Here is a 26,655-nt window from a genome sequence, read left to right as displayed (position 1 = left end):
TTAAATGGATTTGTTTATTGTGGTAAAATACAAATAAAAACTGCCACTTTGACCACTTTTAAGTGTACAATTCAGGGGCATTAATTTTATTCACAATGTTGGACAACCATCGTCACTATCTCTAACATAAATGGATCTTGAAATACGGAAATTTCCTTTGTCTTTCATTGATATGAACACACTGCTACAACTGTAACTTAAACTTGGAAAATATATCCACGACAGATCTGTAATGGAAAGGAGATCTCATTTCTTATTTTAACTTTTAAAGCATGAGAAGTACATAAAGCAGCTTGACATTATTTATGATTCAAACATTAGTTGTCATTGAAATTACTTTATCGCCATATCATTTCACATTCTCACTCCCAACGTATGAGAGACCAGTTTCTCCACACGCTCACCGTCACCTGGTATTACCATTATTTTTTTATTTTAGCCACTCAATTAGGTGTAATTTGGTATCTCATTTTGATTTTGATTTGCACTACCCTAATGGTTAATGATGTGGAACATCTTTTCCTGTGCTTATCTGCCACCTACACTTCTTTTTTGGTGAAGTGTCTGTTTGTCTTTTGCCCACTGTCTAAGTGGATTGTTTTCTTAGTGTTGAGTTTAGAGAATTTTTTATCTACTATGGACTGAAGTCCTTTGTCATATGATTCGAATATATTTTCTCTCTTAATAGGGCCATTTACAGAACACAAGTTTTAAATGTTGATCAAGTTTAATTTGTTGATTTTTTTGTTTGTTTTATGCGTTGTGCTTTTTTTTTTTTTAAAGATTTTATTTATTCATTCGACAGAGATAGAGACAGCCAGCGAGAGAGGGAACACAAGCAGGGGGAGTGGGAGAGGAAGAAGCAGGCTCATAGCAGAGGAGCCTGATGTGGGGCTCGATCCCACAACGCCGGGATCACGCCCTGAGCCGAAGGCAGACGCTTAACCGCTGTGCCACCCAGGCGCCCCTATGCATTGTGCTTTTTAATGTCACGTCTATGAACTCTTCATCTAACCCTAGGTCATGAAAATTTTTCTCCTATGTTTTCTTCTAAAGGTTTCAGTTTTTACATTTAGATTGATCTTTCACCTTGAGTTAATTTTTGTATAAAATGTAAGATTTAGGGCCGCCTGGGTGGCTCAGTCACTAAGCGTCTGCCTTCGGCTCAAGGCGTGATCCCAGCGTTCTGGGATGGAGCCCCACATCAGGCTCCTCTGCTAGGAGCCTGCTTCTTCCTCTCCCACTCCCCCTGCTTGTGTTCCCTCTCTCGCTGGCTGTCTCTCTCTGTCAAATAAATAAATAAAATCTTTAAGAAAAAAAAAGTGTAAGATTTAGATGAAGGCTTTTTTTTTTTGCCTGTAAATGTCCAATTGTTCCAGCATCATTTGTTGAAGACTACTATCTCTTCATTACATTGCTTTTGTACCTATGTAAAAATCAGTTGACCATACTTGCATGAGTTGATTTCTGGACTCCATGCCATGGACCTCTTTGTCTATCCCTCCACTGATACGACTAACTTGATTACTGTAGCTATATAGGAAGTCTTAAAATAGGGTAGTGTGATATCTCTAACTTTATTCTTCCCTTTCAAAATTGGTTTAGCTATTCTAGTTCTTTTGCCTTTCTAGAAGAACCAAGTTCATGAGTTAGGAGAGTTATATAAAATCCTTTGACATTGCAGCATCAGAAAAGGAAAATTTGGCATGTCATCTCTTAATATTCTCACACAAGAATGGCATAGTAGCATTAAGAGGAAACAAAGATCTTCACATCTTCTTTTATGCATTCTTTCAAGAAAGGACTTACTGAGCACCTACGTGCAAGACTGTTCCAGATGGAATGCCAATTTCTATGTACATAGTACACTAATTTTTCTTCATCTCTAAAATGCCAACTAACAGTTTTCAACAAAACCTATGAACAGAAAAGTGAATGGATTTAACAACCAAATCTTCTTATTGCATGAGTTTTGTTCCTTTGACTCTATGTAATGATGTCATGTTCCATCACCTCCCGGGTCATAAGTGACTTCCTGTGTTGAAGAATGCCAAATTCAGATGCTCTTTAAAAAGACTCAGATGATGGGGTGCCTGGGTAGCTCAGTCGGTTAAGTGTCCGACTCTTGGTTTCAGCTTAGGTCATGATCTCAGGGTTGTGAGATCGAGCCCATGTCGGGCTCTGCACAGGACATGGAGCCTGATCAAGATTCTCTTTCTCTCCCTCTTCCTCTGCTCCTTCCCCTACCCCCCTCATAAGAAAAATAAAAATATAAAGACTCAGATGAGAGTTGGCAGGCAAGGTTTCATTACCCCAGACACACCGTGAGTACTATACTAGCATTACCAAATGCCTGCAACGTGACAAAGACTGAGGGCACTTGTACTGCTTTTAATTTTAGAACAAGGCACTCAGTATAATTTTATCCTGACAAAGATAAACCCCCATAAAAGTGGTTGAAATTGCATTATTCCTCAAATTTTCACAAAATAATAAAACATGGAGTAGAAATTCCCACCATATTGATACAAAGAAGTCTACATCGTTGACCTAAGAGAATCAAAAGTTTCCACTCTAAGTGACCCACTTTCCAAGTCATATCCCATTTCTCCTATACTGCTTCCTATACGGTCTACCTTGTCATATCTTACTGCCTAGGTGAGGACAAAGAAATATCTGACAGATGAGAGGATTTATGCCTATCTGCACCTAGCTCCCTCAGAGACAGGTCTCTCAAAATAATAAGCAACAGATGTTTTAGCTGTTGGCAAGAATTCTCGAATGTTAAAATGACACTATCAAGAAATCAAGAGAAAATCCTCAAAACTATTTTCTCTTTGGTCTTAAAGTATTACTACCTCCATAGATAGACTTTTCTCACAATTGGAGGCCACTGTGAAGTACAGTGATTTTGAATATGGATTTTAGAAGACAGACAACATGGGTTCATGTGCTGATTCTGTCACCAACCTTCAGCATGTTACCTAGCCACCTTAAGCTCTGTTTACTCATTTTTACAAGGGTGCATGCACCCACCACATAGTGTTGAGAGGAACTAATGGGATAATCAAAAGTGCTTAGCAAAGTATGGGCATGTAATAAACATTTGATATGTATTAACTATATTACCAATTTATTCATCTGATAAGTCTTACAGCCTATCTCAAATATTTCCTTTTTCCTTTAACTTTCCCTGACTTTTATTTATTTATTTTTGCAGTTGTTATTCTTCTTTCTTTTTATAAACCCTATGTCAAGTGCTAACTCTTTATACATACCAGCAAGGGAGGTGCTCAGCTGGGTACAAACCCAGACTCAGAAGCAGCTTGTCTATGAATGGTTTAGTACCAGGTTCCCCACCAATGTGCCTCCAGGGTGAGGATGTGGGCCCCTTTTCTGGCCCCACCCTGTTTCCCCTGAGGAGAGGGGCAGTCCGCATGGACCAGTCCCAAAACCCAGCGGGCCATGGCAAGCTGAGTGGTTGGGTGGCCCTCCTGCAGGGATGGTGGGAAACCAGCTACCCCAGTCCAACCAAGGCCCAGCGGTGCTGTTGATCCTTTCACCTGAGCCAGATCCTAACTTAGAGACATTCGGTCATAATCTCCTGGCTCTTTTAGGATCAGAAAATTTATTTCCTCCTATGTCTTCCCTGCACCTGTACCACTGCAATGGGCTGCTTCTGGTAACAGCTCCCGGAGTGGAGGCTCCAGCAGAGTAAGACATTACTCTTGTCTGTATCCCTTTGTCCCTGACACAGTATAGAGCTTGGGACCTATTCTTCAAATGTCAGTTAAGGAGCGTCTGGGTGACTTAGTCAGTTAATGATACAACTCTTGATTTCGGCTCAGATCATGATCTCAGGGTTGTAAAATCAAGCCCTGTGTGGGGCTCCCAGCCGAGCGTGGAGCCTGCTTAAGATTCTCTCTCTCCCTCTCTCTTTGCCCCTCTCCCCATATGCTCGCTTACATGCACGCACTCTCTCTATATATATTTTTAAAAACCCAATTAAAATGTCTTCATTTTGGCTCACAATCTGCGTTATTATCATTTAATGCTCTGGACAACTGAGGAATCTTCTTAACCATTCTATTTCTGTTAGATTCTCCACTGTTTTGCTTATTATCAACAGTATAACAAGTAATTACAATTTATTTTTTTCTTTCTGGATTACTTAGGATAAATTCCTAAATAAGGGGGGATTACAGGATTAAAGAGTGTAGTTCCTAGCAATTAGCCATCTATCCGGTTTGCTCAATTAACCTTATTATAGAATATGTACTCCAATATTATTGCAAAAGAGAACTGCTGCTTTGCAAACTGGTCCCTATACATGCAGGGCAAGGTGAGCCTGAAGAAAGAGGCAGACTACTCCAGACTGGTAAGTGGCAAGTTTAATATGCAAGGGAATTTACATGAGGCTTATCTTAGGCAGCTGCAAGACGACCTCTGTGCCTGTCCACCAAATCTAAGAGTTTATGCAGAGGCCTTAACTGGGTTTGGTCACCTAAACCATCCAATGGTCTCAACACCACACGACTATCTCACAGCTGTGTCCTGGGGACAGCTTTCTGGAGTGAGGAAGGCAGGCAGAAGCTACATTCCAAGGACAGGGAAGAAGGTCAGGGGCCTGTGATGGCCTAGGTCAAGCTCACAGGTCAGCCGTCAATCGTATCCTCCTGATCTCCTTCCCCAGTACTCCGGCCTTCATGACCAGCTCTTACAATCTCACATGCCCCCTTCCATAACTTGCCCTGAGTAGTCAGCAAGGAGTTTCCCTCGCATGGAGGCGGCCCTTTGGCGGCCCTCTTGCTGCCCTGGAGGCAGATGCCACGGCAATAACACAAGCACATAAAAGAGAAAACACAGATTAAGATAATGATTCCCAAAATCAGTGTTAACTTTTCCACCAAGAGCCCATGTTGCGAGCTACTGATTTATTAAGTCCCCTAGGCTGGGGGTCGGATCACTCAGGGCGTTTACTTGTGCCCTCGTGTGATTTAATAAAAATGATAAATTAGAGACACATCAGGTATGAACACACAGCATTCTGTTTGGATGATGGCACAGGTGCCTCCTGGCAAGGCAGTAATAACGTCCAAGGCCATTCTATTTTGGAGGACAGTTTTTCTCATTAGAGACATTCAGTGTTCAGTAAGGACAGGCATTGTCGGCTATCATTTCTGTACTGTCCTCCAGGCCAATAGAGGGAACAAAGAAGGTGGCCAAATGATTATGTCAGTGGAAAACAGAACCTCCCCACCCAGCCTTGATGAGAGGGAGGCTGGCAGCTTTGGGAGCTTGATCTGGTTGTACACACCATACATATTGCTAGGGAGGCAGCACTGTTAGGCATGAGGGCATGGACCGGGTGTGGGATATGCCCCACCAGGACGCCCACCTTTTCCCCTCTTTCAATGGCACGTGTTCCATTCCAGGCATAGTAGGTTTCAACAACAGGATCCCAGTGGAGACAGAATAGCTCGTCATCGTCACAATCATCATTATGAACTAACTCACCAATCCAGGTGGGACATCTCATTGCAAATTCCAATAGATGACACCTTTCCAGGCATGATGGGGCTTGGTGTTCTCAGCAGCATAGCAATGTTGATCCATGGTGAAAGTTGGGACAATGGCTATTTACCATGCCATCCGCACCTTTACAATGCTGGGTGCCTCAGCAGGGGTCCCCAGTCTGGCATATGGGACAAGAGGCCCAACTGGCTGATCATACAAATGTATTAAAGCCTGGGACAGTACTTGAGTCCACCTGGCCAAGGTGGTTTTGTCTATTAAATCTGCTGCTTTAAGATTTCATTTTTCCTTTCTACCAACCCTGCTACTTGCAGGCTATAGGGGCAATGGAACCTCCATTCAATGTCATGTTCTTTTGCCCAGTCTTAAACATCATGACCTTTGACATGTGACCCCTGATCACTGTCTAGTTGATTGAGGGTATCTGCACATGGTACTCAGCTTCTCTAATTCGCTCATGGTGGCAGCCCAGTTTGCATGGCAACAGGGGAAAGCTTGGGTTAGGCCAGATGCAGTGTTCACATAAACCAAGGTATATTTAGAACCCTCATCCTGAGAGTGGGGGCCAATATGATCAATTTGCCAATCTCTCACAAGCTGGGAACTGCAGTGGATGGCCCCAGATTCCTTTGGCAATTGCCTTGGATATTGTTTTGGAACACAGAGAACATGCTGTTCCTACATTAACAAATCACTGTACTTCAAGGGCAATCTGGCATCCGCAGCAATGCACCATCCCACCTGGGCACAACGGCAGCTGCTTTTCTATGCCCTCGGTCTGCTATATCTACTGAAGGACTCATACCTGAGTTAGGGCATCAGCCTCATAATTGTCAGGGGGACGTCAGTACCTTATAAGCTGGAAGACACTGAGGACTGCCTCAGGCTCTTGCAGGTGAACCCAAATGTCCCCCTGCACATCCTGACCACACAAAGGCCCAATGATAATCATCCACTTCTCAGCTTCCCATTTCGAAACCACAGGGTTAATTCCCAACTGTTGGTGCAAAGGTTAACAGCTAGGACTCATGATTGATCACCAACCAAACCACTCTGAGTTCAGCCCACTGGCTGTTATACTGGCTGCTGCCTGAGAGGCTCTACCTGGAGGAGTGCTCAATGCACTGCTAGAAACTATTGGCGTATGGGGTTATAGCAGGTTCCTGCTCCCTCACACAACTACTGAAATCCTAGGGGTACTCCCTCCTTCTGTTGTCTCTGCCACAGCACCTGACCCATATCTTCCAGAGTCACAGGCACATCTAACTCAGATGGCAGTCCTGTTTGGGAGATGCCCAGAGCTTTAATCTACTTCACTAGATTTATGTCTTCTCAAAGGAGGCCACCTGCTCTGATGCCCAGTCCCACACATAACCTTTCTTTACCAGGTGGCATAAAGGGGTGGAGGCACTGTGTCAAGTGGCGAATAAAAGTCCTCCAAAACTCCCAAACCTCTGCAAAGGCTTGTAGCTCTTTCACATTCTTAGGGGATGGACAGGCTTACACCTTATCAATACAGTTGCTGGGATAATGCCCATCTTGACTCCCAAAAACTTCACAGCAGTGCCTGAGCCTTACATGTTCTGTGGACACACCCCTATCCTCTCCCTCACAGGTGTTCCAGCAAAATCTACAGAGTGTGTCCTGTAGCAGTGGCAAGTCTTCACATGGTAACACTGTGTCATCAATGTAATGGGCCCATTTTACTGAAGCGGAGAAGGAGAATGGGAACAGATCTCAGGCTACCATCCCATGACATATTGTGGAGCTGTGTGTAGCCTTGGGGAAGCACATGAAAGGTCCATTATTGCCCCTCCCACATGAAGGCAAACTGATCTTAGTTATCAGAAACCTGTACTTGTCAGAGTCTTTTCCATGAATCTCTTCGAAGATGAAGCACTTTTGCAAAAGCATCAGAATAAAATAATAAATGTCTGTAAATGACAAAAGACTTAAAAAATGACCACGGTTAAAGATCTGATGAAAGTTCATTACAACACGATTGACAAAGAAATTTGGTTATTTCTGTGGCATCCTTTTAAAAATAACTAGAATTATGACTGAACATTTACCAGGACATATCCAATTTTTAGGAATTTTGTAAAATTTCTGGAACAATGTAAAGAAAATTTAGCATCACTTTTTATTTGACAATGCTTCCCATGAAATTTAACATGCCAAATAAGCCTAATTAGTTCAATGTCTTCCTTTCACAGGACAGAGAACACATCTTTTGAGATGTTCCAGGGACCCTCTGAAAAATCACAAAGTTAGTTCAAAGTCAACAAGACTTCATTAGAATTTGATTTATGTCAAAAATATCAAAAGGCTTAAAACACTTGATTAGATTATAGGCTGCGTGAAACAGTATTTAGTTATTCATTTTGCCAAGCGACAGTTAAAGACTTCAAAAGTTAATACAGAAAGTTACAGAATTGTAAAAAATTTAGCTCTTTTAATATCAAAGACCTGATAAAGATAACATGAGGCACAGGAAATAATTTCCATAAAACAGAACCTTTGTTTTCTAGGTGGATCATTTGAAAGGTAAAGAAAAACCGTTCACAATCTCATCAAGAGCAGACCAATAGTCCAAGGAAACTTTGTCCTTTTAGCAGATGAAATAAAATTGTTTCCGTTTTACATGAGTACATTATTTTTTTTAAAAGATTTTATTTATTTATTTGACAGAGAGAGAGAGAGAGACAGCCAGAGAGAGAGGGAACACAAGCAGGGGGAGTGGGAGAGGAAGAAGCAGGCTCCCATTGGAGGAGCCTGATGTGGGGCTCTATCCCAGAACGCCGGGACCACGCCCTGAGCCGAAGGCAGACGCTTAACGACTGAGCCACCCAGGCACCCCTACATGAGTACATTATTGATATTAAAACTTACTGCAAGCATTATTCTCAATGGGGAAAAGCTGGAAGCCTTTCCCTTAAGATCAGGAACACGACAAGGATGCCCACTCTCGCCACTATTATTCAACATAGTACTAGAAGTCCTTGCAACAGCAATCAGAAGACAAAAAGGGATCAAAGGTATCCAAATCGGCAAAGAAGAAGTCAAACTGTCTCTCTTTGCAGATGACATGATACTCTATATGGAAAACCCAAAGGAATCCACTCCCAAACTATTAGAAGTTATAGAACAATTCAGTAAGGTGGCAGGATACAAAATCAATGCCCAGAAATCAGTTGCATTTCTATACACGAATAACGAGACTGAAGAAAGAGAAATTAGGGAATCCATCCCATTTACAATAACACCAAAAACCATGCGTTACCTTGGAATTAACTTAACCAGAGACGTAAAGGACCTATATGCTAGAAACTATAGATCACTTTTGAAAGATATTGAGGAAGACATAAAAAGATGGAAAAATATTCCATGCTCATGGATTGGAAGAATTAACATAGTTAAAATGTCCATACTACCCAGAGCAATCTACACTTTCAATGCTATCCCGATCAAAATACCGAGGACATTTTTCAAAGAACTGGAACAAATAGTCCTTAAATTTGTATGGAACCAGAAAAGGCCCCGAATCTCCAAGGAACTGTTGAAAAGGAAAAACAAAGCTGGGGGCATCACAATGCCGGATTTCGAGCTGTACTACAAAGCTGTGATCACAAAGACAGCATGGTACTGGCACAAAAACAGACACATCGACCAATGGAACAGAATAGAGAACCCAGAAATGGACCCTCGGCTCTTTGGGCAACTAATCTTTGATAAAGCAGGAAAAAACATCCGGTGGAAAAAAGACAGTCTCTTCAATAAATGGTGCTGGGAAAATTGGACAGCTACATGCAAAAGAATGAAACTTGACCACTCTCTCACACCATACACAAAAATAAACTCCAAATGGATGAAAGACCTCAATGTGAGACAGGAATCCATCAAAATTCTAGAGGAGAACATAGGCAACAACTTCTATGACATCGGCCAGAGCAACCTTTTTCACGACACATCTCCAAAGGCAAGAGAAATAAAAGATAAAATGAACTTATGGGACTTTATCAGGATAAAGAGCTTCTGCACAGCCAAGGAAACAGTCAAAAAAACTAAGAGACAGCCCACGGAATGGGAGAATATATTTGCAAAGGACACCACAGATAAAGGACTGGTATCCAAGATCTACAAAGAACTTCTCAAACTCAATACACGAGAAACAAATAAACAAATCATAAAATGGGCAGAAGATATGAACAGACACTTTTCCAATGAAGACATACAAATGGCTAACAGACACATGAAAAAATGTTCAAAATCATTAGCCATCAGGGAAATTCAAATCAAAACCACACTGAGATACCACCTTACGCCAGTTAGAATGGCAAAGATAGACAAGGCAAGAAACAACAATTGTTGGAGAGGATGTGGAGAAAGGGGATCCCTCCTACATTGTTGGTGGGAATGCAAGTTGGTACAGCCACTCTGGAAAACAGTGTGGAGGTCCCTTAAAAAGTTAAAAATTGAACTACCCTATGACCCAGCCATTGCACTACTGGGTGTTTACCCCAAAGATACAGACGTAGTAAAGAGAAGGGCCATATGCACCCCAATGTTCATAGCTGCATTGTCCACAATAGCCAAATCATGGAAGGAGCCGAGATGCCCTTCAACAGATGACTGGATTAAGAAGCTGTGGTCCATATATACAATGGAATATTACTCAGCTATCAGAAAGAACGAATTCTCAACATTTGCTGCAACATGGACGGCACTGGAGGAGATAATGCTAAGTGAAATAAGTCAAGCAGAGAAAGACAATTATCATATGATTTCTCTCATCTATGGAACATAAGAACTAGGAGGATCGGTAGGGGAAGAAAGGGATAAAGAAAAGGGGGGTAATCAGAAGGGGGAATGAAACATGAGAGACTATGGACTATGAGAAACAAACTGAAGACTTCAGAGGGGAGGGGGTGGGGGAATGGGATAGACTGGTGATGGGTAGTAAGGAGGGCACGTATTGCATGGTGCACTGGGTGTTATACGCAACTAATGAAGCATCAAACTTTACATCGGAATCTGGGGATGTACTGTATGGTGATTAACATAATATAATAAAATAAAATTTAAAAAAAATAAATAAATAAAACTTAAAACTGTGATGTAATGAGCACTGCGTGTTATACACAACTAATGAATCATTGAACTTTACATCAAAAACTAATGATGGCTAACTGAATTTAAATTAAAAAAATAAAAATTTTTTAAAAACTTTAAAACTTTTTTTCTTTAAGCCAATTACATAGAGCTCTTTTACATAATAATTTTGACAATGCCCTCTGGAGATAGAAAAACATCACATATACAATATATATCCACAGACATACATAACATGCAGACAGACATAAACAGAGATCCCAGAGCTTTCATTCCAAAACTAGAGCCAGAATCAGATTCCACTCACATGGCTAAAGCTTTTTGGGGCAAGGGAGCTTCTATAGCAGTCTGTATTTTGAAAGGCCTCTTTTTCCCCATTTATAAATTTAGCCTCTGTGGGCAGTGTTTTGGTTATCTCCTGGATGTTTACATTTCAAAGACATGATAAAATTTACAACCACATGGGGGGCAGAAACAGTGCGAGTCTTCTTCTAGGAGTTTTTTGAGTAATTGCTGCTTAGAACTTTCCCCTGTATTAGGGGTTAGACAGCACTGGCGTTCTGTTTCACTGTCAATCACCACAATATCGTCCCTTTCATTCTATTCTCCTCACTTTCTAGCAATCCCCCTCTTAAAGACCTAATCAGGCTTTGTCACAAGTGCTCAGACCTCAATCCGCAGTAGCCTGCACCCTCCTAGCTTTGCAAAATGGTACATTAGGGTCTCTATATTATTATCCTGCTCTCCTACCCTGTCTGCCACTCCCGAAGCTAGTAGGGTAGTGGACAGGTGCACATCCTTCTCTAACTTTAGCACTTTCTAACCCAAGCTTCGGCCTCTAGCTGGGCAACAGTGGCCAGCAGAGCTGCCCTCAGTAGAGGCCAGCTCACTGTGGCGGTCATTCCTTTCCCTCCTTTGCCGCAGCATGCTACGTGTATTTTTTCAAAAGACATGAAACCTGTTGGCATTTTCAGGGCATCCCAGTACTTGTGTTGTGGTCCACAAGCATCTAACATACAGGCTACCACTCCCCACAGCAAGGTTGATAGCCAATCAAGGATTTCCCTTAAGGAAGATGCCTCTTTCCCGTGGCCATTTCTTTGGTCTCTTGGCTGGCTTGCCAATTGTTGGTTTGTAAACTGGCCCCCATACACGCAAGCCAAGGAGATATCAAAGAAAGAGGCAAACCACTCCAGACTGGTAGGTGGCAGGTTTAATAAACAAGGGAACTTACATACGAGACTTTTCTTGAGTGGCCACAAGATGAGTAGATCTCCATTCCCACCTGCCAGAATCCTAAAAGTTTATATAGAAGCCCTAACCAGGTTCAGTCATGTAGACAGTCCAGATGGTCTCAACAACACATTACTATCTCAAGGCTGTGTCCCTGGGACAGCTTCTGGGAGAGGGGAAGGCAAGTGGCAGCCACATTCCAAGAACAGGTGTGGGGGGGTGAGGAGCTTACCATTGTAAGGGTCCAGCTCACGGGGCAATTGGTAATTGCATCCTCTTGATGACCTCCCCCCAATGACTGTTAGCTTTAGTACTTTCAGTTTTATTTTGTTGACCTGAAGCTGCCTCTATCCCACCTACCCTGGGGCTTTAGCAAGAAATAGAGGAAGCTAGGGCAATCTTCCTTATTTGTAGCCAGATCTCATGACTAGCATGTATCTATAAAGGCAACTGCTTACTCGAAGATGACAGGAATATTTGGGCAAATTAATTTATAACAAACCAACATAGCATTTACTATGTGCCAAGCATTGTGTCAAGTACTTTATAGATACTAACTTATTTGAATCCTCATAACAACCCTAGGAGGTAGGTACTATTATTTCTCCTATTTTACAGCTGAGGAAATGGAGGCACTTAAATGTTAGTAGCAGCAGGGATTTGAATCCAGGCTCCAGAGACGAGGCTCTTAATCATTATGCTACATTCCTTCCAAAGAAAAAAACAAGCAAATAAACCATCATTGTACAAGATGACCTCAAATGTACCTTTGTAGACAGCTCTCCTCTTCTCCCCAGGATGAGTATCAGATTAAAATAAACTATGACTCTCTAACTAATCTCATGATAAGCAAATAGTAGTTTCCAAAGTCAAAGTCACAAGGACATGATTAGAACACTAGAATGTAAATAAACTTTTATCTAATTGTAAAAATGTACTTCCTGATTATTTTTAAATCAAAGGTAAACAGATGTTGAAAGATAGATACATTATAGACTTATACTGGAACATAAAATAAAACTATCTTTATACCACCCTGCCAGTAACAGCACAAATGTCTCATCCTTCTAACTATTCTACGGGAGGCCTAACTTCTTCTCTCCAGGCTTCCTAAAAAAAGCTTACCTGACCTCACAGGCCAGGGGGTAAAAAAGTACGTCTGTTCAAAGGTAAAAATAAACTGAAACTACCACATTAACATTATGTAAAGTGAGTTTATCAACATTCTGAGATTGAATAGACTAAAAATGGAATTACAGCAAGAGAAAAGATGTAATATATTCAAACCATAAGGGCTTACTATATGAAAGTGTAAACAATATAACAGGGTAGAGAAACATGATTCAGTGAATATCGTTGGGACAAACAACAGATTAAAGATGAATTAATTGAGATCCAGGTTTCACACTGTGATACTGTGATTTATAAGAAATATGTATTTGGGGGTGCCTGGGTGGCACAGCAGTTAAGCGTCTGCCTTCGGCTCAGGGCGTGATCCTGGCGTTATGGGATCGAGCCCCCCACATCAGGCTCCTCCGCTATGAGCCTGCTTCTTCCTCTCCCACTCCCCCTGCTTGTGTTCCCTCTCTCACTGGCTGTCTCTATCTTTGTTGAATAAATAAAAAAAAAAAAGAAAGAAAGAAAGAAATATGTATTTGGGGTCTCAGATAACCAAAATATATTTTCATATATATTTGGTCTTCATCCACAGTTATTGGATCATGGCTCCAAAACCCCTCAGAATTTCCTAAGTGCTAAGAGTGATAAAGGTGTCTCTTATTGTCTTAATGAAAGTGACTCTTGGACCCCATCCAAGGCTGGGGGCTGAATTCTGGGAGGACCATGTTAAAGAGTTGAAACTTTCAATCTCACCCCACCATGGGGCTGCAGGTTGAATCACCCAATGGCCAGTAACTTAGTCAATAATGACTATGTAATGAAATCTCCATAAAAAGTCAAAAAGACTAGGTTTGGAGAACTTCCAGGATGTTGAACACATGGAGATTTAAAGAGACTGGCGCACCTGGAGGTCCATGCCCTTTCCCCCTATCTTGCCCTGTGTTTCTCTTCATCCAGCTGTTCATCTTTTATCATCTCCTTTAATAAACTGATAAATGTAAGTAAGTATCTCCCTGAGTTCTGTGAGATGCTGTAGCAAATTAAAAGAACTTTAAGGAGGAAGTTGTTGGAACCTCCCATCTATAGCCAGTCGGTCAGAAATACAGGTAACAAACAACCTGGGGCTTGCAACTGGCGTCTGAAGTTGTGGGGTGGAGGGCAGTCTTATAGGACCGAGCCCTTAACCTATAGAATCTGATGCTGTCTCAGGATAGTGTCAGAATTGAGTTGAACCCTCAGACGGCCTGCTGGTGTCCAAGAATTGCTTGGTGTTATCTGTAGGGGATGACCCCCACATTAGGAACTGGGAACACCAACATCTAAAAGACACACCATACATTAATCTGCCTGGGAGTACCCCCAAAAAGTTACATTAAAAAGATGAAATAAGTAGAAGAAAGAGAATTAAATAGCTTATTTAGCTGAGCAATGGAAGGGAGAGAGACTCCTTTTTCCCCCAAAGCCAGAAACGTATCAAGGCAAGATGGATGGTGTTAAATATAAAAAGGAAAACTTTTGAAACATACAGATATCAAAACATTTTTTTTAGCATTAAAAAAAAAGGAAAACTTTTGCATAATGAAATTAACATTAAGGGGAAGGGGAATAAAGCTACAGAAGTGACATGATCACTAATATATTTGAACAGCCAGCTTTTACTGAAAAATATATGATTTTTTAATCCATTCATTCAACAAGAATTTATTGAAAGGCCTACTATGTGCCAGGCACTGCTCTAGGTATCGGGGATGCAAGAGTGAACAGACAGACCTCACAACTCTATAGCACTACCATCATGCAGGTTACAGTCTAGTATTTAAAAAAGCTAAAATCCAGAATAATTTACTAACTTGGTTCAAAAGCTTCTATGTCTTAGTCTCTAAATTCAATGTCACCAATTGAAAAATATAAACTTTAAGATACAACTCTATATACCTCCAACACAAGGAGGGAAGTGTTAAGGCAAACATACATCGTCTGAACATTGAACTGATTTTTAATATGCCACTGGCGGGTACTCAGGAGAGCAAACTGGTAATATGTAACACTCNTTAAAAAAAATAAAAAAGCTAAAATCCAGAATAATTTACTAACTTGGTTCAAAAGCTTCTATGTCTTAGTCTCTAAATTCAATGTCACCAATTGAAAAATATAAACTTTAAGATACAACTCTATATACCTCCAACACAAGGAGGGAAGTGTTAAGGCAAACATACATCGTCTGAACATTGAACTGATTTTTAATATGCCACTGGCGGGTACTCAGGAGAGCAAACTGGTAATATGTAACACTCTACATGCTTTTTGTCTTTATAATAGTAATGTACGAAGGAAAATTTTCCAAAGAAAAAAATAATTCAAATCCTACGGTTCATTAGGAACTAAATACCTAATACAAAATTAATGGCTAAACTACATTAGATCAAGTACATCAACTCAGTGCTGTCCAACAGAAATATAACACAAGCAATACACGTAATTTAAATTTTTCTAGTAGCCACATTTTTAACAAGGTGAAATTAATTTTAATAAAATATTTAATCCAATAGGTACAAAATATTATCTTTTTAATAGGTAATCAATAAAACTGTAATAATGTAAAATCATTTACATTTTAATGTAATATATGTAATAAATATAGTATTATGTAAATGAAATGAAATGTAATAAGGATGAAATGTAATAAGGAAAATTATTAATGAGACGTCTCACGCTCCTTTTTTTGTGCCAAATCCTTGAAACCCACTGTGTATTTTATATACCTAGTGCATCTCAACTCAGACCACACATATTTCAAACTTTCAGCCACACGCGGCTACAGCATTACAGTGCATGTAATCCCTTGGTTCTCAAGTGAGCGTGATTTTGCTGGCCTCGGGGGCATTTGGCAACGTTTGGAGACATTTGTGGTTGTCACAACTGTGCACCCAGTGGGTAGAGGCCAGGGATGCTGCTGAATGTCTATGATGAACAGAACACCCCCCACAACAAAGAATTCTCTGACCCCAAAACGTCAGTAGTGCTAGGGTAGCCCTAGATGGCTTACCAGCTCACATAGTTAGGATTTCATATATGCTGATCTGGGGGGATGTATCTTATGAGGCCTACTTGTTTTTTATGTTACAGCATTTGAAATCCTTTTTAGAAGTAACTTTTTAAAGTTTCTCCTGAGATGGGATAAGGGCACCCATTTCTCTTTATTTCTCTTAAGTTTTCTCTTAAGACGCACTGCAGGCTGACAGGCTCTCCATGGCCGGAGGACTCGGCCAGAGAAAGTCATCTGCGGCAGTTGATTCGTTCCAAAGGGAAAAATACTGCTTAATCCAGCAGTTGAGAAAACATGAAACAAGGAAATACTACTGCCACTTATATCTTGCTGAGGATTATGGAGCTAGGAGACGCTGAGCATTTTTTGCCCTACTAAGGTGATGCTGGTGGGGCACAGTGCTGGGGGGCTACTGGGAAGCTAAAAGGGGCCCATGAAATCCAGGTTCTGCTATGGTTCAAATAAAGGTCAGGGAAACACACGGTCATATTCATGTCCATCTGGTGAGGGAAACAAAGACAGTTTGACCCATAAGCAAACGGAGATACTTGCATAAGAGACTTCCCCTCCGTGGTGCACACTAGCACCATCCCCATGGCTGTGATAATTGGCACACCTATCACGCAGCATGGCTGCCGCTTAACTAGTTTGTCCCATCTCATTTTAACAGGCTGCCAGAGCGGAATGTCTGCTGACAGGGCAACCATGGGCTTTTCCCTGCACGGAGGCCTCTGGGACAAGATACCAGGGGCCAGAATTCATTTCCCAGGCTGAACAATCCCTTCCTGACAGCAGGACAACAGCAGGGCAGCCTTCCTAAGCCCGGGGGCTGAGGATTCATCCAAGTTGTTCCTGAATGCAGGGAGGGCAGGAATCAACTGCCAGCGCAGAGGCGCCTCTCGGCTTCCAAGGGGATTAAAGGCTGCAACACTCCTGTCTGGCACACTCCACAAAAAAAGCGGTATTTGGGGCACCATCAGAACGGACTGGCCTCAGATCCTACGGCACATTCTCCCCCTCCTCTCCTTAATTCACAAGATCTTAACACAGACTCAGAATGGGTAGCCTCTTATAAACCTTTCTGGCCCGAATAAAGCTTTTATGCTCTGTAGCTGCCTTTATGACAAACATCTAGACAGACAAACTTATTTTATTTTTTTTTAAATATTTTATTTATTTATTTGACAGAGATAGAGACAGCCAGCGAGAGAGGGAACACAAGCAGAGGGAGTGGGAGAGGAAGAAGCAGGCTCCCAGTGGAGGAGCCTGACGTGGGGCTCGATCCCAGAACACCGGGATCATGCCCTGAGCCGAAGGCAGACGCTTAACGACTGAGCCACCCAGGCGCCCCTAGACAGACAAACTTATTAAGGGGAACTCTTACATGATCAAGAGACTCAAAATATTAAAAATTAAATTAAAAAGAAATTAAAATTTTCTTTTAAATTAGAAAAGAAATTAAAAAGGTGATACTCTCCCAAGACCAGCTGACTTCAGGCATTCCCATCCTCCCTACCTCCAACAAGGCAAAGAGAACTACAAAGGACATTTCCTCTCCTAGTTCTCATCCCATCCTTAATCCAATGGATTAGGAACATGATCTTAACTATCTCAAGTTCTTCCCTTTAGAACTTCTAAATTAGTGGCCACTTTAGTCCAGAGGGATAGCAAAATTTTAGAAGGCAACCTTCATGAATTCATCCATAAGACCAATGGATAGAACTTAAACACCGACATCATGGTAAACAGGTGTTTTTCTACAGTTCATAATCTAGCATCTTCCAGTAATCAGCAGGAATTTGAGGGCTTTCACTTGTTTCATAAGCTAAATTTCAAGGAACTTATTCAAAGTTCCTATCACGCGGGGGTGTAAGATTCACATTGTTATTTACAAGGATAAGGTTCAAAGGATTAAACTGAAAATGAATCAGAGGAGGAAAAAAGACTTACAGGAAATACCTGGAGCCCCATTGGTTGAGGAGTTAAGAAGAAACTTTATTCCATGAGATCTACAGCAGAAGTTCTCTGTGCTGGCTACACATTAGGATCACAAGACCAGCTTTAAAACAACACAGATGCCTGAGTGCTACTCCAGAGACTGGTTTAATTGGTCTGGGATAGGGCCCTGCATAGGCACTGTTTTTAATGTGTTCAAGTGATTTTAATATGCAGCCTAGACTGAGATTTAGATTTAGATAGCAGAATTTTGCTCTTTTGCATTTGACAAAATCTCTTCAACACTGTCAGGCTTTAGCTTTAAAAAAAAAAAATTCAAAGGATAATTTGTACGTAAAACTTCCTTCAGCACCTAGCACCATGCACACACCCACGTCAGATGCTTAGTGTAAGACATTAGTGGTTCTGTCACGTGTCCCCATACTGCAGAGCAGACTACAACCACTGACCAGGGTGAGTAGCAAACACAAAAGTGAAGATTTGGGCATCTTGGTCATTTTTCTACTGTAAGAATACAACATTTAAGAAAACCAAGTGTCTGCTCAACACTGTATCTGCTTTTGTAAACAGAAGTTCTCATCCGATGTCTAATGAGAATTAAGTTGATTCCTTGAACTGCTAATTTACAAAATAATCTTGAATAATTAAAACATATAAGATCTAATTACCTAAATAGGCTAACTCCCTAAAAAGAGGATAAGAAGGGAAGGGATAGACAAGCTTAATTCTGCTTATTAGTGAATTTCAGTGTACCAAATTAACTTCACATTAATCTGTAATTTTGATATTGACAGGTTTGATCATTGCAAAGACTTCTGGAAGCCGTTTCCTGTTCCTGATGTTGACCTTTTTATTTTTTGATTAAGAGAAAGGGAAAAAACGGTGAGACATTAAAGAAAGCATAAGCAGAAGGCTACCTAAAAGCAGAACCAAGAATTCATTGAACAAGTTTTCATTAACCATTTGTAACATCCCAATTACACATCCTAACAAAATAAAGACTCAGGTATTTAAAGCTGCTTAAAATACAGGAAGCTGCTCCAATTCTTTTCTTCCCTTTTGAGAGAAAGCTCCTTTAACTCAGGCCAACAGGCTATATTTATTTCCCTTAAGCAGCATTTCCTAGGAAAGCAGCAGCAGCCCTACTGCAGACAGCAGAACAGAGCTGATGATCACGGCAGCAGGCCAACCTCAGGAGACCCACGGCACTGTGGATTCATTTCAACACGCAGGAAAGCCACTTGGGCTCTGCACCAATAACAGAGCTGTTGTCATCTCCGCCACAGGACTCTGGGCTGCTATTGGAAACCGACACCTGGCACCAAGCCAGATAACCGTATCACACCCATACTGAGCTTTATAAAGCTTTATAGATGCCTACAGGGAAAAGAAGAAGAAGAAAAAAAAAAAAAAAAAGCAGGTGCTCTTACTCATCTTATCACTGACTGTCCAGAAAATCTGCTAAGTCACTGAGTACCAATCAAGAGAAAAATAATGCAGAGACCGCAAATACTAATCTCCTTCATCCTGCTCTCCTTCTTAATAGCAAGTGGACTCACAGGTAATATTCTTAACTCTGAAAACACAAGGGCATAGACAAATTCACATACCCTTAGTCCATACAGAAAAGCTGTCAGAGTTCAAATCTCTGCAACTGGAATGTACTAGACAAAGCTATTTTATAACAGTAGTTGTTGCTAGGTAGAGGAGTTAAGGGTGATCTATGTTTTCTGCTATAATCTTCTACAAGCTGCACAGTTTCTATATGGGGACCATAATTCTTTCCTAATAATATGTCTTAGAATCATATTTCTTGGTGAGAGATTAGACTCACATCTTTGAGCCCTGGGATATAACTTGAGCTCACCAAAATACTTCAAATCATTAATTATGAAAACTCCAACCAAGTCCAGAGGGTCAGGAAACACAAGTGAAGGTCACTGGACTTTATAAATACTTGCTTTGTTACCTTTTCTACAGGCAGAATATTCTAACTTGGTAGAAAATTTCACCATTGGTGCACTTTTGAGAGAAGGGAAAAAAAAGAGTGAGCAGTCATAATGGCATAGAAGTTAACTTCCGCTTATTTCCATTCTTCCTCTTCTCCTAGATTAGACGTGCTTGTGAAAAACAAGTCACCCTTGGCCTGAGAGCAGCAAACAAAACAACTACCACAATAAAAAAACCTTATAGAAGTATCAAATAGCTTTGTCTTGCTTCTGCTTACATTTTAAGTTAAAGCAACTAAAATCCAAACTCTTTGGCCTGTTATTCGAAACACACGTTATCTGAAGCTCGCTGACCTATCCGTCTACATCTGTGACTCCACACTTCATGCATAAAGCCAACAGGACCAACTCCTCCCTATCCACAGCAATTTCCTCTGCCAGTTCTTCATCCTTCCACCTTCTACTTATTCCTCAAGTCTCCAATCAATGCTACCTCCTCCTGAAGTCTTCCCTGATCTCAAAGACTGAAGCATTCTTTCCTTCTTGTTAATTTTCACAGCACCTAAATTACAGTCATTTACGTATATGCCTAGGAGTCTCAGGTTCTATGGCAGGACAGGCAGGCCCCCCCATCGGTTTCTCTTCATCTGCGCCAGCCCACTTTGTTCAGGGCTATGTGTGCAGCTTGGAGACTGCTGAATAAAAAGATGAATAAACATCACATCCTAAGACAAAGCAGGGCTTGTGGTGTTAGTGATTTACATGTGCACACTGAATGCAACGGTAAGAAAAGGAGCTAGGAGACTCATGCTTCAGACACGGTCAATATTCAGGAGCAGTCTAGACATGAATCTTCATGTGGGTTCAAATAATGCCAGCCTAATGCCAAGCTTAGTCCTTGGGCTTAAAAAACTAACAGCAGCAGAAGCCAGTGCCTTACGCACCTCAGGATTCAAGGATGTCTGCGAAGCATCAAATCGTGCATGGCCACAAGCATTAACTCAATAGTCCTGCACAAAGGCTAAGTGTGAAGATGACTGATTTTTACCTTAATTATCTCTAAGCTGACGGGACACAACTATTTGAAGATGTGGCTGATGACAGTAATTTTCCCAAAGGGTATCCCAAAAGAAAGATTTGGTCACAACACTAAGAAATAGGCAAACCATGTACTCTGTAACTTTGCTCACAGCTTGAGAAAAAAACAAACACTGGCCTGTTCAAAATCAGAATTTGTTTCTTGGCGCTTTGCTTCTGACTTATGATTTGACACAGTTTCATGTTTCCATGTCAACCGAATCCATGAAAGACTAATGGGGGTGAATAAAACCTTGTTTGCCAATTAAGAGACACAGATGTATCCTTATCTTTCGTTACCTGGAGATGCTGTTTTTTTATTTCTGATGGATACCTGGCATCTGAGAGGTCCTGTCCCAGATTTCCGCCTTAGCAACTAATATAGAAATGATAGTTACAATCATGTGACATGAAATGGTCATCTCTAACCAATTAGCTGCTTACATTTTTAAAAAATATATGTTTATATAGCCATTCTGCTTCCCAACTATTTAAATTATCCATTTTTATACCATCTCTGAACCAGAATTTTTTTATCATCTTGCTGGTTCTGTCAGCAAACTGCTAACATATGAGACAAGTTCAAGATAAACGTGTCTATGAAATTTGGGGTCTTGACAGGTAATAAGAAGATTCTAGGTGGTATGTGAACATTTAAAAACATTCGATAGTTATGCATTCCTTTTAATGTATATAAAAACCAGGCTGCATAAACCTATGATTTTATTGCTTTGGTCAAGGCTGAGCAAAAAGAAGAAACCTGGTAGATTAAAAAAAAATACTTTTTTAAAAAAAATTTTACTTGTTTATTTGACAGAGAGAGAGAGACAGGGAGAGAGGGAACACAAGCAGGGGTAGAGGGAGAGGGAGAAACAGGCTTCACACTGAGCAGGGAGCCTGATGGAGGGCTCGATCCCAGGACCCTGGGATCATGACCTGAGCTGAAGGCACACACTTATTGACTGAGCCACCCAGGCGCCCCAAAAGAAATACTTTAACTAAAAAAAAGTTCAGAGGGTACAAGGATAAGATAAAAATCATGAAAACAGTTCTCAAATTTAAAAGTCTGGGAAACATGCAAGGCTAATGAAAATGAAATTCATGTGACCTCCTGAAATTTTATCGAAGTGGTATTAGCCTTCCTGTTTCAAGATAAGACTCGATCACATGAAGGAAACCTGCTGTCTGGCAGCTGACTTAATAATTTAGGGGACAAAAGGCACAACAGTGTCTCTATTTCCAGTTCTTCTCCACTGCAGAGGAAAAGCTGGGCTGCCCCTGCACATCCTAATGTCAATTTTATTCTAACCAACTGGATAGGGACCCTGGCCCCAGAAATTTCACCACACCACACAGTACCTTCCCAGGTTCTACCTCTTTCTGCTCTCAGCCATCCGTGGGCAAGCTTGCTCACTCCCAAGGCTTCATCTACATGGATGCACTAATGACCTCAAATGTTTTCCCCTGACTCCACTTTTTGCCGGTGCTCTAACTACCTACTGATCATTTTATCTGGACGTGCTCAAATTAAACATGTTCAAAGCAAACTCATTTCTTATCCCCTGAATCTTCTCTTCCCATACGTTAGTTTGGGGATTCATAGTTTTAAATTCTTACCACCAATCTCATATCCCCCAATACTTACTCCTCCTTCCAGAGACGCCCATAAGTATTGCCTCTCTTCCATCCTCCCTATTATGTCTGGACACAGACTCCTGGCCTCTCTCATGTGGATTGGCATAGAGCCTCCTGACTGCTCCCTGTATTTTGTCTCTCCCTCCTCTACAGGTTTTTTCCACACTGTCTCAAAACTAATCTTCCTAAGATAAAAATCAAGTCTTAAAAAGCCCTTCTCAGCTCAGTGTCATTAGCCATTGGGTAACACAAATGGAAACTACAATGAGATATCAGGCATACCTATCAGAATGGCTAAAATAACATAATGATAACACCAAATACTGGCAAGAATGCCGAGAAACAGGATCGCTCATATGTTGTTGGTGGGAATGTAAAAGTGTATATAGCCACTCTGGAAAAGAGTATTGAAGTTTCTTATACAACTAAACAGGCACTTACCATATGACCCAGCAACTGCATTCCTGGGCATTTATCCAGACAAATGAAAGCTTATTCATACAAAATCCTATACACAAATGTTTAAGACAGCTTTATTTGTAACAACTACACACTAGAAAGAACCCAGAATGTCCTTCAACAAATGAATGGTTAAACAGACTATGGTTCCTCTGTAACATGGAATAGTACTCCCAGTTAAAAGGAAAGAACTATCTATAACATGGAAGGCTACTCACAAAAAGAAAGTACTGTTACACACAACAAAGTAGAGGGATCTCAAGTAAATTATGCACAGTGAAAGAAGCCAATCTCAAAAGTTACATACTATGTGATTCATTTATATAGCATTCTTAAAATGACAAAATTACCGAGGTGGGGAACAAATTAGAGGTTGCCTGAGCCAGGGGGAGAGGGGAAGGGAGGTGGCTGTGGCTGTGAGGAAGGTGAGGGTAGCATGAGAGATCCCTGGGATGGTACCGTTGTGTGTTTTGACTGTGGTGGGGGTCACACAAATCTATGCATGTGAAAAAAAACTGCATAGACTATACACACACAAACCAGTGCCCACGAAACTGTAAAACCAGTAAAGTCTTTTTTTAAAAAAGATTTTATTTATTTGTATTGGGGAGTGAGAGAGCACAAGCGGGGGGTGGGGGAGGCACAGAGAGAGAGGGAGCCTGATGCAGGATTTGACCCCACGACCCTGGAATCATGACCTGAGCTGAAGGCAGATGATTAACTGACTGAGCCACCCAGGCGCCCAAAACCAGTTAAGTTTCAGCAAGGTGGATGATTGTATCAATGTTGAAATACTGTACTACAGTGATGCAAGAAGTTACCGTTGGGAGAAGTTGGATATAGTGTATATGGAATCTCTTTGCATTATTTTTTGCAACTGCATGTGGATCTAAGTTATCTCAAAATAAAAAGGGGTGGGGGAACCCTCCTCAATAACTTCCAAGAGCTCCCCAGTGGCCATAGTAAAAGATTCCTTAGCATGGCATGCAGAATTTTCTTTCACATCCTAAGCTCTAGACAACTAGTTCTAAGATCTGACATTCACTGAGCACAGGCTATGTGGCATTTTGTATGTATCATCTCATTTAATCCTCAGTGATCCCATGAGTTAGGTTCTACCATCAATACCACTTTATTCATAAACCACTAAAGCAAAGATGACAAAGTAGCTTGAAAGCATCCCCACCCAATCATCCTTCGAAGCCTGGCTCCAATGCTACCTTTGTGACCCTTTCCAGAGTTAAGTGCTATACTAACAGTGACTAGCACTCAATAAATGTTTAACATAAGGCCCAGACAAATAATACAAATCAGTTACAAAACTGGTGCCTTAAGGTCCTGACATTGATTACATTGACTATGTATCTCCAAAGCTAAGCTTGAATGGGAAACCACTGTATAATACACAGTGCGGACAGAAAACATCTATTAGTGAGAAGATGTTGATTAATAAGGCAACGGCTTTCACATACCAAAGAAGGACAGGTAACGTCAGGCTAATAAACTCCAGTGTCAACTGCAAAGTTTACATGATTCTCAATTGCACATACAAATACATGAACACAAGCCTCACCTTCCTAAACCCAATCACCCCCATTCTTCCTTATTAGTTACTTTTGCAATTGAAGAAAATGTATAATTGTTTTTTCAAAAGAAAGATATTTCTTCTAGTTTAAAATGTATATTTCATCATTTCCCTTGGAGAAAACTAGATTCTTATCCAAAGGCTCCTTTGCATTCATGGAATTCCTCGGAAAACTTAAGGATTATACTACTAATCTCAAATTGTTCCAATACTCTGAAATCCGAATGAGTCCCTCCAAAGGATTCATATTTTAAACACAGACAACAGAGATAGGGGAATAAAAACAATTTTAAGTACACACATGAAGTTGAATGCTTCATATTCCCTCTGCTCCCTCCCCAGCACCCCCACCCCCAACCCCACAAGTTGACTTCTCTTAAGCAAAGCCTTTTCAGAAGGCACCAAAGGGCAGTATCAGTCAGAGAGAGGAGAACTCAGAGCGAGAAACAGGTGGGAGGCCGAAGCCAACCTCTTATCCTTCACGTGCACCTGTAAATTCTTACCAGTGACCTAAAGCCCACAACAAAAATGAAACTTCTTTTTAATGATGCATTACATGAAAAAAGAAGGTGTGGTCTAGTGCAGCAAGCAGGTAAGAAAAGGGATTCAGGAAAGGAAATACTGACCGGTCGAGTTCTCTTATATTTGGAGTCCTCTCGGTCTCTGTGCTGCCCAGAAGTGCTGGTTCTCTCCCTCACATTTCTATAACCAGGACTGGGGATGATATACTCTTTTCCTATGTCGATATCCTTCATCTTCTCTGAGTGGAGGTGCCAGGGCTCACAGACTTTTGGTTTCACTTGAGAATTTCTGAAATTAAAAATCCATCGTGGAAGAACACTGCAGGTCAATTATCAGAACTTTAAAAACAATCTGAAAACTTTTTAAAATTTCATCAAGGAAAGTTATTTCCTAAATTGTGCTTAAGCATATGCAAAAGTACTTTAAAATAGGAAGAAAGGGGGGTGCCTGACTGGCTCAATTGGAGGAGCACGTGACCATTAATCTCAGGGTCATGAATTCCAGCCCCACATTGGGTGTAGAGATTAAATAAATAACTTAAAAAAATAAAATAAAATGGGAAAAAAGGACAAAAGCATTAAAGTTTTCTTAGCATTATATCTACAAAAAATAATTTTCAGGAAATGTTTCATTTTTCAAAAAAAAAAAAAATTCAGTGTAGTAGAATCAAGAATTACTTCCCACCTCTAAGGGGGGAAAACAGATTAGAAAAAAAAACAAAAACAAAAACACACCAGTAAAGAGATATTACCCCCTTCAACTAAGCTCAAACCCAATATATAGAGCATTTAGATAAGTCTTTAAAAAAAAAAAAAAGGCTTTTAAGTCTGTTCCAAGCATTACAAACTCCACAATTTTAAAATGGATATCATGCCTCCTACTAAATGTTACTAAATGAAAACTTACAAAGCACTTATTCCACTAACGATATATCCCAGCTTTGCATTTTTATAGTCAAGTAATAGATTAGTTGATGTTATTTTAAAGCTCCATGAAGTTACATGGATAAAATACAAACTAATATTGCACCTTAACTTTACAAACAAATTCCCCTTGGGGTAATGCAAGTGTTCTAAAATTAGACAGTGGTGATGGTTGCACAACTCTGTGAATGTGTTACCCAAACACTGAGTTGTATACTTTATAGGGGTGCCTTTCATGGTATATCAATCATATCTCAACAAAACCGTTAATCAATTACAATAATGAAAACAAATTTCCCATCCGGTCCTGCAAAATCTTACCTCGTATCTACCCAAAACTCTGTTCTAAACCCTGCTTGCCTGCCTACCTTTAGTCAATATCCTGTATCAACTCTGGCTACTTCTGAGAAAATAAAACACATACATCCCCCTTGAAAACATTTTTCCCGCTCTGAGATGGTTCAAAGTTTCCTAGATACAAGCTGAGAAAACACCTTTCACACC

General features: G+C 40.7%; 1 protein-coding gene across 5 annotated transcripts in view; it reads right to left on the bottom strand.

The window, feature by feature from the left end:
- Nucleotides 1–26,655, bottom strand: part of ABCC5 (ATP binding cassette subfamily C member 5) — a 176,078-nt gene that overhangs the window by 63,044 nt on the left and 86,379 nt on the right. For all 5 annotated transcript variants that reach the window (XM_034661871.1, XM_002915698.4, XM_034661890.1 and 2 more), the window contains one exon: nucleotides 25,333–25,516. In XM_034661871.1, the coding sequence (XP_034517762.1) occupies nucleotides 25,333–25,461 (129 nt within the window). In that variant the 5' untranslated portion in view covers nucleotides 25,462–25,516. Of the gene's footprint in view, nucleotides 1–25,332; nucleotides 25,517–26,655 lie in introns of those variants that run through there.

This window comes from Ailuropoda melanoleuca, chromosome 1 (assembly GCF_002007445.2).
Source record: "Ailuropoda melanoleuca isolate Jingjing chromosome 1, ASM200744v2, whole genome shotgun sequence".
In the NCBI taxonomy this organism is placed as follows: domain Eukaryota; kingdom Metazoa; phylum Chordata; class Mammalia; order Carnivora; family Ursidae; genus Ailuropoda; species Ailuropoda melanoleuca.
The sequence above is the reverse complement of the archived record's forward strand: the minus strand, read 5'-3'. Positions and strand labels throughout refer to the sequence as shown.